Genomic DNA, 14,969 nt, shown 5'->3' on the forward strand with positions numbered 1-14,969 from the left:
CCCTTCAAGTACTGGAAGGCTGCCATTAGGTCTCCCCAGAGACTTACCTTTTGAATGTAGACAGGCTAAGCTTACAAGATGCATTTCTGGTACTAAAAGCAAGTGGTTTAGCTTAGAGGATCAACTTCACAAAACACTTAATCCACAGAAGGTTTACCCTTCCCAGGGCAGCTTTCATGACCATAAGTTCCTCGCTGAGCTTATTTTGTCACCCCTCTTAAAACCAGCAAAGCGTTTTCCATTCTTCTAACAAGCATTGGATAAAAGTCATTTGACTTGATACAACTCCTAAGTTCCAGAGGGCAAGTAAATGAAAAAAATAATCTAATTAAAAGTATCTGAGAAGTCCTTTGTCCTTAAGTGTGGATTGCTTTGATATACCAACAATACAGGAATCTAGTGGAGCCATAATTATGCTATTTATTCCTCATGAGCAAATCTCCACAGCAGCTCCTGCTTCCCCCTCCCCAGCCTTCCTCTTGCCCCAGCAGCTCCTGCTTCTCCTCCACCACCGGCCTTCCTCTCTCCCCAGCAGCTCCTGCTTCTCCTCCACCACCAGCCTTCCTCTTCCCCCAGCAGCTCCTGCTTCTCCTCCACCACCGGCCTTCCTCTTCCCCCAGCAGCTCCTGCTTCTCCTCCACCACCGGCCTTCCTCTTCCCCCAGCAGCTCCTGCTTCTCCTCCACCACCGGCCTTCCTCTTCCCCCAGCAGCTCCTGCTTCTCCTCCACCACCGGCCTTCCTCTTCCCCCAGCAGCTCCTGCTTCTCCTCCACCACCGGCCTTCCTCTTCCCCCAGCAGCTCCTGCTTCTCCTCCACCACCGGCCTTCCTCTTCCCCCAGCAGCTCCTGCTTCTCCTCCACCACCGGCCTTCCTCTTCCCCCAGCAGCTCCTGCTTCTCCTCCACCACCGGCCTTCCTCTCCCCCCAGCAGCTCCTGCTTCTCCTCCACCACCGGCCTTCCTCTCCCCCCAGCAGCTCCTGCTTCTCCTCCACCACCAGCCTTCCTCTTCCCCCAGCAGCTCCTGCTTCTCCTCCACCACCGGCCTTCCTCTTCCCCCAGCAGCTCCTGCTTCTCCTCCACCACCGGCCTTCCTCTTCCCCCAGCAGCTCCTGCTTCTCCTCCACCACCGGCCTTCCTCTCTCCCCAGCAGCTCCTGCTTCTCCTCCACCACCAGCCTTCCTCTCCCCCCAGCAGCTCCTGCTTCTCCTCCACCACTGGCCTTCCTCTTCCCCCAGCAGCTCCCGCTCCCCCCTCTCCATCCTCCACCCTGCCTAAACAGCTCCTGTCTACCAATACCATTATTGCACCCATCCCAAAGCCCAGGGCAAGACCCTCAACCAGCCAAAATACCACACAGAGGAGTCAGTCCCAGTAAGAAAGCCCAGCTAGCACCCGTGGATGATATTTGAGTGACCATCAATGCTCTTCCTACCTAACCGGGGGGCCACCAGGCCCCCCGGCCTTTTGTCACCACCACCATCACCCAGTGTGCACCATGGGGACTCACCAGAGATGAGAGGAGGATCCCTCAGCCCAGATGGGCTCAGCTTGGGGCTTCTGCCTCTCCTGGGGGGAATTAAAAAGGGGAGTGGGTGGGGAGGGAAAGTGTTCACACCTGGGGTGGGAGGAGACTCCAACAAGGTCCAGGTGCTCTGGGATTGGGAGGGACAAAGGGTGAAAATGAGGTGGGTGGGGTGGAAATGGCCATGGTCTTTCAGCTGTGCTTCACCAGCATTTCTGTATCATTGAGAAACTGTCCCCTCTCCTTCATCCTGCCACCTTCCTCACGCCAGATCTGCTAAATCAAACTCACACTGGCTGAAAGAGAAGAGGCACCAGTCAAGCTGCCTGCACTGAAATGCAGATCCTGCTGCCACAGCACTCTCCAGCCGTGTTTCTTCTCCCTTTTCAATCTCTTTCTAGTCTCTCCTTTTCCACACAGGATCCAGCCTTTTGCTTTGCAACTTGATCTTCCTGCTGGCAGTTAAGACATTGGTCCTTCCTAGGGCCCTTTTCTCATCTCCATTTGTTTGTTCATCATCGTTTTACATTCTCCTGGGGCTACATTTCAGTGACTCTGTTTGTCCCTTCAACCAATCTCCTTCAAGTCTTGGTCTTTCCATTTTTCATCACCAGTCCATAATGGATTTATGACTTTATTGTCAGAACTGATGGAAGCCTCCTTACAGACACAGCTGTTTGGCAAGCATTGTCCAAACCTAGGCTAAAAAAGTTGGTCCTGTCCAAACAGTTTTATCATCATTTTTCCCCTTTCAAGTTTTGTGTGTTAAAGGGAATTCTTAGGCAGAGAAAGATGGTATCTCTGGAATCACTGTGTTAAAAGGCTTTGGCTTGTTAATGAGATCAGGAGGGGAAATCCCCAAAGCTCTGCCATCTAACTAGTGAAATGAGATCCTATCCTGCAGCCCAGCAAGTGAGCCCAGCTGTGCTCCTCAGCAGCAGCTTGCCCCCAGTGTGGAGGTTTGGACTGAACCCAGCCTGAGATCAAACTTGAGCAGATACAATGCTGACACTCCATCATGGGGGGGTCCCTCTGAGGTCCTGGGGGCTATTGTGTACTGGCAGGGATAGCTCATTGTGCTCTTAGACCACACTTCTGCAGAACCTCATGCTTCACTTCACACCAACAATCCTTCCCCCCCCCCCCCCCCATCTCCAATCCATTTCTGTTTCTCCTGGACAACATCCACAAGTCATGCTTAGAAATAACAGCCCACTTGGCCCCAGCCTGGCTACCACCAGCTCTGGCTCAGAAGCTAGTCACACCACAGCTCTGCACCCTGACCTTTCCTTTCTGGGAACAGCACTCAGCCCCCACCTCCCATGCTGGACTCTCCCTCCCCCACCCCCTGGCCAGCAAGGGGCAGCCCAGCTGAAGTCATGTCCCTCTCCTTACCTCCTCCTGCTGCACCAGCCTGGTGTGGTGGCAGCCAGAGTGTCATCACCTCCTGCAGCAGGCAGAGATGCCCACAACTGTCCCTTACAGTCTGCTAGCAAATGTCAGCTGGGGCCCTGTGAAGGAGGGGCTGGGGGTTGCAGGAGGAACAGCCTGTACGTTGCTCTGCTCCTGGGGACAGGGAGATGTCAATTCAGGGCTGCATGTCTCTCCTGGAGGGATTTCCATGCTATAAATAGGTACCCTGTGGATGCCCTTTTAAGAAGGGCCTTTCTCTGCAGCAGGGATCCCCAGAGGGACAGGGAGCCACACTGCCAGCTTTGAAACAAGCTGGACAAACCACCTTTGTGCAGTACAAGGAGCAACCTTCTTGTTCAGACTCACAAAAGGTTTTTCTGTGGCTCTTCTCTCCCTTTTTCCTCCCATGGGTCTCCCCCTTGCAGCTTCCTCTTGCTCAGCTGCTGTGCTACAATACCTGTGGATTGTGCCCCCAGCTTAGTGCCTTCCCCAGTTTCATATTTGTATCTCAGCTGGAGATGGCAGGACCTCCAGGTTTGGATGGGACTTGCCATCATTGCCTCCCCACTGCCACCACCACTGACATTGCTCAGGGCTCCATCTTCCACAGCAGGGAGCGTGCCAACATCTCTGCTGTGTGAAACCCTGGCAGGTTCATAATTACTCCACTTTCATGAAGCTGAAAAGAAGAGGAGGACAACCTGTGCTTGCCAGGAGAAGGCAAAGGAAGGAGTGTCTTTGAGCCACAGCACTTCAAAGGGCTGGTCCTGGTGGAAGGCAGGTCCCTACCTGCACTCATTGCAATGCAAAGCAAAATGGCGTGTAGGGCAAGACCCTTCCTCTGTGCTAGAAAAAAATGGTTAGGCTGGGGAACACCTACCCCTCCAGGCCAGCCATAAGTGTCCCTCTTCCCTCCTCACCTTACATGCCACAGATCTGCAAGCAGACACCGACCCTGCCACAAGCAGGCTTTCAAGAGCGTGCAGTGTTAACTGACTCCTCCTCACGACTGAGTTCACAAGTTACCCTCCAGCTCACACCAGTGCACTGCAGCCAGCTCAGAACTCAGACAGGAAGAGAGCAGCACACATCCCAGTGGAAAACCTGTGCCCTGGTGGGCTGTACAGAGGACAGACAGCTTTCACACATGGCAAGCCGAGTGGAAAGACATCCTGCCTGAACCGAGCAACAGAGCCTAGCAAGGCACCTGGGAAGGTGCAAAGGCAAAGGCATCACAGGGCCCAGTACAACAAATTTCCCTGGAAGACCATCCTAAAACCCAGCCTAGAAAGTCAACATCTCTCCATTTCAAACTGTTGGGCTGCTGGAGGGGTGGTTTTCATTTAGAGCATGAGGGAATTGCTTCTTTCTTCTCTTCTTAAGCTACAAAGCTGTTTGTGCAGCCCTTCACACTCGGCAGCCCTGTACTCCAGCTTTTGAGTCTAGCTTGTCCCATGCTGAGCCAGACCAACACAGTACTGTCTGGGTTACAATGAGATGTTACAAAAGACCTACAGGTTTATCTCAGCATCATTCTCTTGTGCAAGGCTGATCACGATGTCGACACGCTTCCTCTCTGAAACCACCACCAGCAATGTCTTCTTATTTTCATGAGCCACAGACCTTACCTGGGGTCTCAGGCAGAGGGCTGGCAGGCAGGGGCAACAGCCTATGCCTATTCCCACCCATTACCAAGCAGGACAGCACGGTGAGGTGAATGGACAATGAACAATGAGAAGAGATTCCTCAGTGAATGGGTACTTAGGCAGATCCCTCACACTGCTTCCCTGCCCTAAATCAGGGCTTCCACCATCTCTGCTGCATGAGACACTCTTCCTCTCTCTACCAAGTGTGTGTCTCCCACTGAGCTGTTTGCTTCCAGGGCAACACATCAAGATACTTATCCAGGGCTTCTGCTCCAGTTTTTCTCGGGAAAAACTGCCATACATTTCCAGACAGAAGCCCAGTACAGCAGGATGGGGCTTCCAGGCTTTGGAGGAAGGACCCTGCAAAACGATTCAGGAGGGATTTTTCACACACACACACACACACACACTTAAGAGGAAAAAAATATTTACATGAAGGAGAAAGGACTTGGCAGGATCCTCCCAGAGGCCATTTGCTGTTTATGCATTTCTTGGGACTGGGCTGGGAGCTCAGGAGGTGGTTAGAGTGGGGAGATGAGTTCAGACTGTCTCTAGGGTTGGTGAGAGATCCTCTCACAGCTCCTCCTGTTGCCTACATCTGCAAGGAAGAGATGTCTGCGAGACTGCAGCTAGCCCTGACATGGGTGGCTGTGCCTTCCCTGTGGCATTGATGCTGGGAGCATCAGGACAATCCCCAGACTGTGCTGGGAAGCAGGGGCTGGGCTCTAATTGTCTCTTTGGACCAATCACCTTTCCATGATGGGATGGGAAATGTCCCTCTGGTCTGAATGTCCTGTTTTAATGGAGTTATTGGTAGCTGGATAGCAGCTGAGGATCTCTCCACAGATGCTGAAGATCTGACTGATGCAGATCCTGGGCTGCATCAGGAGAAGTGTGGCCAGCAGGTCAAGGGAGGTGATTCTCCCCCTCTACTCAGCTCTGGGGAGACCCCACCTGGAGTACTGCATCCAGTTCTGGAGCCCCTATTACAAGAGGGATCTGGGGGTGCTGGAAGGTGTCCAGAGAAGGGCCACAAGGATGATCAGAGGGCTGGAGCACCTCTCCTGTGAGGACAGACTGAAGGAGTTGGGGCTGTTGAGTCTGGAGAAGAGAAGGCTCCGAGGTGACCTAATTGTGGCCTTCCAGTATCTGAAGGGGGCCTACAAGAAGGCTGGGGAAGGACTGCTCAGGATCTCAGGTAGTGATAGGACTAGGGGGAATGGAATGAAGCTGGAGGTGGGGAGATTCAGGCTGGAGGTGAGGAGGAAGTTCTTCACCGTGAGAGTGGTGAAGCCCTGGAATGGGTTGTCCAGGGAGGTGGTTGGGGTGCCATCCCTGGAGGTGTTTAAGAGCAGGCTGGACGAGGCTCTGTCCAGCCTGATCTAGTGTGGGGTGTCCCTGCCCATGGCAGGGGGTTGGAACTAGATGATCCTTGTGGTCCCTTCCAACCCTGACTGATACTACTATGATACTATGACTGATTCCTTCTTCACAAGCCCTGCAGTTATCAACAGCTTGCATTTCTAGCTAGGGCTCTCTACCTCTTGAAGGCACACAGTTACAAACCCATACATTATTGTAATTGGGGCATCTGCTGTATTTTGGAAGTGCCTGGTGGTGTAATCCTCCCTGTCCAAGCTGCACAGCAACTCTTCACTGCTTTCTGGAAGGAAGCCTCAAAATGTGCAGAGCACACAGTGGCCTCTGCTGCCAAGAGAACGGTGATGAAAGCATCAGGCTCTTAAGTGGCATAAAGAATGCAAAATACTTATCATTGCAACATGCTGGGCTGGGATCCTACTTTACATTAACCATGCCCTTTCTTCACCCCCACCTGAAGCTGCAAGAGCACCAGGACAACAGGGCTGGGCAACAGGTAACAGAGAACAGGCTAGGGGACTAGGATACGTTTCCCAAGATGACCTCCTAGAAGCTTTTCCAGTCCTAATTAGGAGATAAAGCAACCTGGGAGAGGCAGTGGTGACCTACCACACTCTGTCCAGGTCAGTCCCATTCTTGCAGGGCAATTCACCCAGTGACTCCTAATTCCAGAGTAAGGTCCAAACCAGTACAGCTGGAGAAGCTGCAGCACAGCATTTGCACCGTGCTGAGCCAGGAAATAAAGGAGCCCTGCTGAGGTGTGTGTTGTGCATCCCAGGCAAGGTAAGACAGCTGAGAGGAAGCTGCAATGCAAGGGCTTGCTTCTGGGCTGGAGTAGAGCAGAAACAGCACCAGGTTTTACAGACAAGCCCTGCACATATTTTGCACTGTTCCCCATTTCCCATCCTCACAGTCTCTGCACTGGACATCTGTGTTGCCTCCCAGCAAGGAATGCTGGCACTGGTGACCAGCAACAGAGTATTAAGCCCTCCACTGTACTAGCCCATGCTTCTGCAGCCCTGCCCTGATGGGGAGTGCTGAAGCATGCAAGACTGCCACTGTTTCAAGTCCAAACAGGCAGAAGAGCAGGTGCACTTCTTAAAAACACTTTCTCTGCAAACCCTGACATCAGAGGTGAAAAGCAGAGAAGCCATTTTACAGCAAGATGCTGAGCACCCACACTTCCTCATCATTTCTAGGGCTCAAAGTGCTGGATCAATTTTTGCCCACTCAAGGAGGCTGTGTGTGCCTCCCTGCAAGCACCAGGCTGTTCAGGTGGTGGTGAGTCCTGAGAGATTCCTTAGAAGAGTCTGGCAGAGTAGGGGGGGGAAATACAGCCAGCAAAGCAGCTTTAAGCAAGGACACTTGACTGCAGGCATACCATAAAGATTCTCTTTTTAAACACAATGCCAATCAATAGGACCTGCAATAAGTACTCAAGCTTTAAAACAGAGATCTTCATCCATCCATCTATTTATCCATCCATCTATCTATCACAACAAAACACCTTTACATTCCCTTATTTATGTACATTCTAGAGCATTGTACATAGGTAATGGAAAGAGATACACATACCTCCATCTAAACATACATGCACTTGTGCCAAAATGACCTCACCAAGGACAGTAAACAAGTAAATATTTCCCAATTCACTGGCACTAGTGATGTTGGAGAGTGAGAAAACAGGAGGAAAACTGACATTGCATCCATGGGGAAGCAGAAAATCCACTCTTTTTTAATGCCTCCCCAATACACTCTGCTTGATTCAGCACCCTTACACACAGCAATTCCAGCAGATACTCACTGCCAAATCCCAGGGAATCAGGGCTATGTTCTGCTCTTACAACACTTAACAGGAGAGATAACCTCCTTCCAAGTTCTGTGTAACTCTAGTTTCCAGCGTGTGCTGCTCTGTCGAGGCCCAAGCCGTGCCACTAAGACCCCAGGGAAATATCTGTGCTCCTGACCAAGCTGGCTGTACTTTGTTCAGTGGTGGGCAAACACGAGCCTCAGTCCTTTGGCCAAGGGTGCAAGAGGGAGCAGTTGTGCCACCGGGTCTGCCCATGCCACCAAGCTGCAGCTTGGGCCCTTGAGGAACAGCTGCAGTGCATTTCCCAAGAGGCAGTGCTGGGGAGAATGCTGCTGCCTCACTCTGTAATATGACCAAAAAAGCACCTCCAGGTTTCCATGGTGCAACAGAGCACCCTGCAAGAATGTCTTTGAAAAGGGTGTAGCTACCCCTGCTGTCAAATGACAGTGTCCTCACAACCTGGGATGGGTGTTCCTTGCAAAACATTCCCTTTGCCCCTAGGAAGAAAGGTTAGGACTAATGCTTGCTCTCTAAACAGCTCCAGTGAAGAATAACAAGGGAAAGAAATTCTTGGGCTGCTGGGTTCAAGTCTCAGAAAGAGCCAAGCTTTCACATTGAAAGAGACTTTGTTGCACAGGGAGGACATGCAAAAGAGTGGCTGCAGTCCCGCTTGTGGAACTGAGAAACCAAGCACATGTGTAAAAACAGTGATGAAAGAAACCTTAATCTTTGCAAAACACTGGTCTCAGGGAGCCTGAGGTCACATCACCTCTCTGCTGTGGACAACATCCAAGGCCAGAGTGGCTTTTCTAAATAGCTCTTGCTCATTTGAACTTTGAGAGCCACACTGGGCACTGTGCACACTGCAAACCTGAAGCACAGACACCGACCCTGCTCTCGCAGGTCAGCAAAATATGTGGGTCAGATGAGATACAAGGTGCTCCACCAGGGCTGGATGCTTCTGCAGAGGCAGCTTGGGAGGAGGGACTGGGATGATGTTGGTGACCAGCAGACACCATCCCTGCCTCCCTTTTCCATCCTCACTGTCCAGCTACACAGCCAGGAGGTGCTGCAGTCGGCCAGGGACCCTTTGCTTCCTTGCTGCTTTTACAAGGATGGCACTTTCTATCTGCTGACAGAAAGCAGAGGAGGGACCACGCAAGACAGGCCATCCTCCCTCCTGCCAGAGGAATGAACATGCTCATAAACCCATCTCCTTGGGAAATGGATTCATCACACCAGTGAAAACAAACATTTGTGGGCAAAGGAATGGAGACAAAAGCCCTTCCCTCAGCCAGAGCGGGCATTTGGCAGCAGGAGCGTTGTAATGCCAGAAGGGCAAGAGATGCTGGGAGATAGATTGCAGCCAGCTGTTTATTTGTAGCCAGTGCTGCCAATACCCTCCCCTCTATGGCAAAAACCTGCCCCTTATGGTAAATACATACATAAATAAGCCCTTTGAAAAGCCCAGGGGCTGTGACGTGGGAGAGCTGAAGAGTATGCTGTGCTCACTTCGGAGAAGCCAGGCTTTCCTTCCTACTACTACTAATCCCTGGCCTGCTCTCAAACATTTGGGTGTACTTGGTAACTTAAGTCTCTAGCAGTGTCCTTAGGCAGAGGTGTCACCTTCACCTGATCCACAGGTGGAGGCTGCAAGGTGTGGACCTAACTCGATAGGTATACACGGCCAGGCTCCACTTGTGCCCACTCTGACACCCTACAGCAGTGTGACAGCCACTGACAGGTGATGCTGTGTGCTAGGAACTGCTGAAGAGTCTGGGATATGAGGTGCTCTGGGAACAGCCAGCCCTCAGGAGATGCTTGTGTTGCACTCCCAGGTAGGGATTTGCACCTAGACCCCATGCACCCCTTGCACTTCCACACCTCCCCAGAGCCAGGGCAAGCAGCAGGTTGTATTTCAAGGCCTGGCTTCCCAGAAGGTAAAGGCTCTCCAAGAACGCTCCCAAAAGGCTGAGGACTGACGTAACTGAGCAGTTCTTGATACTCTGCCTGCTTTGGAGGACAAAGCAAAGGCAGCCCCTGATGTGGAAACTACAGCTGCCTGACCCACAAGCAGGACCTAGGGAGAGGAGAGTGTTTTGTAACAACACAAAAGCTGTGTTTGTGATGTTCATTTTGACTAAGACCTCAAAACCAGTAGCAATCTGCTTGGCCAAAGTGGCTAATTTGAGCAGCCAACATCCCAACTTCAGTGCTCCATGTTTTAATGCCCAGCATGTATTTCTAAAACCATCACTTTATTATAAAATACTTTATATAGGGCCAAAGGATTTCTGTACACAGCTTTCCCTTTTCAACCATGAGACAGGGAAGTCTGTCAGCTTCCTTTGGTCATGCCACAGTGTTTTCTCCTCCAATGTTTCTGCTTCAACTACAGCTGCCCCCCACCCCCTCAGAACTCCACAGTTCATATTTCACCAGTTTCACTCATGTTGCCTTAGAGGAAAGAAATCTGCTCTTCACCAGCCAGACTTCAGTGTAAGCCTGACATTTCCTAACAGCTCAGGTGAGCATTGCAGCACTAAGTTCAGCTGCCCAGTGCAAACAGCCCAACGCCCTCTGTCCCCTCCACATCCATGTACTCTGGATATTGTGGTGGTTCTGCAATAAGCCACTTGGCTACATAACAGCCACAACATCTGAAGTATGAACATAGCCAGCCAAACAAATAGAGCAATTATTTGGACAGCAAAGTCCTGGTCCACAGCATGTGCTACTGAAATGCTAATGGTTAATAACAGTAAACGTACAGACAGCAGCTGAAATGTGGACACTGTATTTCTTTGTGCCAGAGGCTCCTGCCCCAAAGCCAGGGGGAATTTGGCTGCTGAGCCTGCTGGAGGCTGGCCTGGCCCCCAGTCAGGAGCTGGTTATCACTGTGGGACACCTCCCTCTGTGCCCTTGCTACCTGCTACCTACATGATCCCTGGGCATTGCAAAATACGGCAAGGCTGAAAACACAGCAGATGTAGCAACACTGAATGTATCAATCTCTACAATCAAGAGGGTAATTTTCACTTCCTCTTGAGCACTACATAATGGTCATGGCTTGCACCAAGCAGAAGTGCATCTGGGTGTGTGAACCTACACCAGCTCCACAGCACGCCAGCTTCTCACTTTTCCATCCATGTCCAGTCTGAAGCAAACAGCACCTGACTGCCAGCCCTGGTCCTGTGCTGGGTCTCCCCCTGCTCACACAGCCTGTTAATGTTTATCTGAGGAACAAATGGTTTTGATGGCCTGGGGCCTTGCACACCACTCCATGCCACCACACCTCTTCATGCCCTCTCACCTCTAATCTGCCCAATGGCTTACACTCAGAGGCCTTTGGTGACTGCTGACAACACCACCCAGAGAGCAGGTGAGGGCACTGACCAGCACAGACACCAAAGCAGGCAGCAAGGGGTGGGAAGAAAGGGCTCTCGGCACATTGACTGCTTCTGCTGTAATGCTGAGCTGGAAAGGTTGCAAGTGAAGCTGAGCCAGCACCTGTCACAGGGCTAGAGGAGGAGAAGTCTCTTACAGCTGTTCCTCCTTCCCAGCACCATTTCCAAGCAGGATCAGGACTTCTTTGGGAAAGAAAGGAGGGAGCACTAGGAGTTTCCAGATCTCTGCCCCACAAAAGCCAGGTGGGGCTTTACCATGGGGGGGTGGGTCAGGGCTCGAGGAGGAGTTTGTCACTACCCTGAACCTCGCAGCTGCCACAGCAGAGATCAGCAGCAATCCCCAGTCCCCAACCCACACTGCTGGATCCTGGGGCAAATGCCCCTCCAGTGCTTCCTGGGGCTGCCCCTTTTGGTACCAACATTTTAGGCAAGTCTAACTGAAACCAGGCAAGAAAGCCAGAGCCACACAGAGACTACAAATGGGTGCTGGCAACCAGAAAACCTGTTCCATTCTCCCTCCCAGCCTCCAACCTCCCCAGCTGCCTTGCCACACTGCCCCAAATCCCCTCTGTCCTGCGGTGGGACATATTGGCCCTAGGGCACTCAGCTCCAGGTCAGCCCTCTGATGTCCAAAACCCAACTCTGCTGGGGACCCACCGATCCCCAGACTGGCTACATCATATCTCGAGCATCAATGCAAGCAAAATCCTCGAAGTGCAGAGCAGGTGCATGGAACTGTGCAGGGAGGAGAAAAGCCTGCACACACGTGGTGTCTAAGCATCCACCCGAGAGCCTCCACCGAGCACCGACAGGTGCCATGAGCAACCTTTCCACCCAAACGAATGTTTCTGGAAAGACCCTGCACTTACACATCCTCCCGGCGCTCGGGTCCAGCCTTTCACCCAGCAGCCGCGGGTGAAGGCAATGGTGGAGGGAGCTCCATTTCCCACCCCGGCTGCAGCTTTCCTGCAGCTAGGGACTTGCAGAGAGCAAGCCTTCGGCAGCAGTGTCCCCCGTGTCCCTGTCCCTGTCCCCGTCCCACAGTCCACACCGCCGCCTGCGCTGCCACCGCCAGCTCCTGCAACCCGGGGACGGGAGGCAGAGCAAAGAGAGGAAAACCTCTCGCCCACCAAACGAACAGACCTACGGCCGCCCCGCGGCCAGAGTCGTGCCTTCAGTCCGCCACAGAAAGGGAAAACCCATCTCAGTCCACCTCCTCCGGCTCGCTGTCATCCATGACTCCAGCCGAGCAAACGGGGCAGTAGGAAGGCCCTGGCTGGAGCCTCAACCAGGGGATGGTCTGTGGTTGTAGCAGCGTTTCACCCGACTGCCCAGCACTACATTCATTCCCGAGACCCCCAGTCACAGCCTGACATTCTGAGAAAACAGTTCCATTCATTTCTATTATTATTTTAGCAGAAAGTCCTACAGCACTTGTCAAAATAAGCTTTCCCCGTTTCTGGGCGTTCAAACGGACCCACTGACGGCAACAGCCGCGGGTCGGACACAGCACCACCGAGCCGCCTTCAGCCCCACTCCAGCATCCCCTCCCCCGGGGTTGTGCCGCAAGGAGCCACCTCCGCATAGCTCCCCGTGCCGGACTACAGTGGGGTCCAACGGCCACCGGCTCGCTTACGAGGAGGGAGCCGAGAAGGGTCCTGCGGGGCTTCAGTGCTGCCTCCGAGACGGGCGGTGCTGACCCAGCTCCAGCCCCTCTTCCGCAGCAGCCGCGGCCGCTAACGGGGGTGTCATGAAGTAGTTCAACGCCGGCCACGGCCAGGAAGTTCCTCCGGGGACGCGCACAGCCTTAAATCCCACATCCCCCTCCTGCTCAGGGACCCACGGTCATGCCCCCGAACGGGCAGTGTGCGAGAAGCCACCCAAGCCTGCCCGGGGCATCCCCTTGCCTGTCTGCGGGAGGTTTGACGAGCTTGGGGTTTCTCGCAGCCATTAGATTTTAGGTGCGATCTAGAAGAGACTCGTTATTATTATCGGGAGCGGGGCGGGGAGGGGGGGGGGGGAAAGATTGTTACTCCTTAGACGACTGGCTCCTCTTTACAACCGCTGTGTGCCACACTAGAGCCCCCCATATCTCACGCTACGCGCTTGGCACAATACCTTTGCAGTGCAAAAAGCCCTCGGGGTGAGGGAAGGAACCCTCTTCGCAGAGCAGCTCGCAGGTTTTATCCGCTGCCAGGGGGTAGCCGTTGTCCTCCTCGTTGTAGTCACTCTTGCCGTTGCTGTTTGAGTAGCCATTGGCATACATCTTCAGGGCGGACCTGCGGAGGCACAGGAGCTCCTGGAAGGCATACCGAAAATCCGGGCTCCGGCAGTAGATCAAAGGGTTGAAGGCAGAGTTGACATATCCTAACCAGTTCAAGAGGATGTACACATACTTGGGTATGATGTCGTCCTGGATGACATGCACAATATTGACGATAAAGAAGGGCAGCCAGCACAGTGTGAAGGTGCCCATGATGATGCCCAAGGTCTTGAGGGCCTTGTGCTCCTTCAAGAAGAACTTGGAGGAACGACGATTCCCAGCTCCCCCTTTCTGATCCTGCTCCTTGTTCTGGGTGTGAAACCTCCCCTCACTCCTGTCTATCTTCTGCAACTGCTTCTTGGCCACCTGGAAGACCCTGGCGTACACAAATACCATGACCACAAGTGGCAAGTAGAAAGAGATGATGGAGGAGGCAATGGCATAGGCTTGGTTGGTGAAAAAGTCACAGCATGTGTCCTTCTCGTAGCACTGGATAGCCTCAATGCTGTCTGCCCGGTACCAGTGCATTTGGATAGGCAAGAAGGAGGTGAGGACTGAGACCACCCACACCACAAGGATGACCACACGTGCCTTGCTCTTGGTCAGCAAGCTCTGGTACTTGAAAGGAGAGGTGATGGCAAAGTACCGATCCACAGCAATGACACAGAGAGTCTCAATGCTGGCCGTGACGCAGAGCACATCCAAGGACGTCCAGAACTCACACCAGAAGTTCCCAAACGTCCACATCTCCATGATGATGTGGCTGGCACCAAAGGGCACCACAGTCAGCCCCATCACCAGGTCAGCACAGGCCAGCGAGGTGATGAAATAGTTGGTGACAGTCTGCAGGCGCTGGAACCGGGCGATGGCAGTGATCACCAGCACGTTGCCGAAGACGATGGCCAGGACAATCACCGACATGAGGATCCCCATGCCCACCATCCACACGTCCCGAGACACTGTGGAGTCAGCGGCGCTTTCATTGCCGCTGACGTTGCCGGCGGGCAGCTCGGTGCCCGCCACCCCCGCCATGGCCCCTCCAGCAGCTCCCCGGGGCAGGCGGCGGGGGCTTGGCTTTGCCTAGAGCTCCTCCGCGGCAGCGCTGCTCCGCGAACCGCGCATATGGGACGGCAGGTGCGGAGCGGGCTGGGCGCGGGGACGCTCCCGCTGTGCCTGCCCGGGACCGGGCAGCACCGCACCGGATCCGCTGGACTCAACAACCGCACTGCACCGCTCCTGTCCCGTTCCGCCGCGCACCCGCGCGACTCGTGCCGCCCGTTAGGCGCCGCGGAGCTTATAGCGACACCCTCCGTGACATCAGCCCGCCGCAGCCAATGGCAGTCCGCGCCGCGCACCCCCCCGCCTGTCCCACGCGCGTCGCCGCCCCGCTTGCGACCCCCGACCGCGCGGGCTCAGGCCCCGCCGTGTCCCCGCGCCGCTCGCCCGCTCCTGCCCCACGGGGGGGTCCCTGTGCTGCGCGCGTGCTCCCACGTCCCCGTGGTGTCCCCACGCTCCCTCTGCCCATGC

The 14,969-nt window shown here is 53.8% G+C and overlaps 1 protein-coding gene across 1 annotated transcript in view; it reads right to left on the reverse strand.

The window, feature by feature from the left end:
• The window catches only part of LOC137459940 (beta-2 adrenergic receptor-like), a 40,802-nt gene extending 26,052 nt beyond the window's left edge, over positions 1-14,750 (reverse strand). Inside the window, exon 1 of the mRNA XM_068170610.1 lies at positions 13,298-14,750. Coding sequence (XP_068026711.1) covers positions 13,298-14,474 — 1,177 coding nt within the window. The 5' untranslated portion in view covers positions 14,475-14,750. The remainder of the gene's footprint in view (positions 1-13,297) is intronic.
• Between the last annotated feature and the right edge of the window lie 219 nt (positions 14,751-14,969).

The sequence above is a fragment of the Melanerpes formicivorus genome, unplaced genomic scaffold, assembly GCF_026170545.1.
Source record: "Melanerpes formicivorus ecotype bairdi unplaced genomic scaffold, bMelFor1.0.p_v2 SCAF_464, whole genome shotgun sequence".
Taxonomy (NCBI): domain Eukaryota; kingdom Metazoa; phylum Chordata; class Aves; order Piciformes; family Picidae; genus Melanerpes; species Melanerpes formicivorus.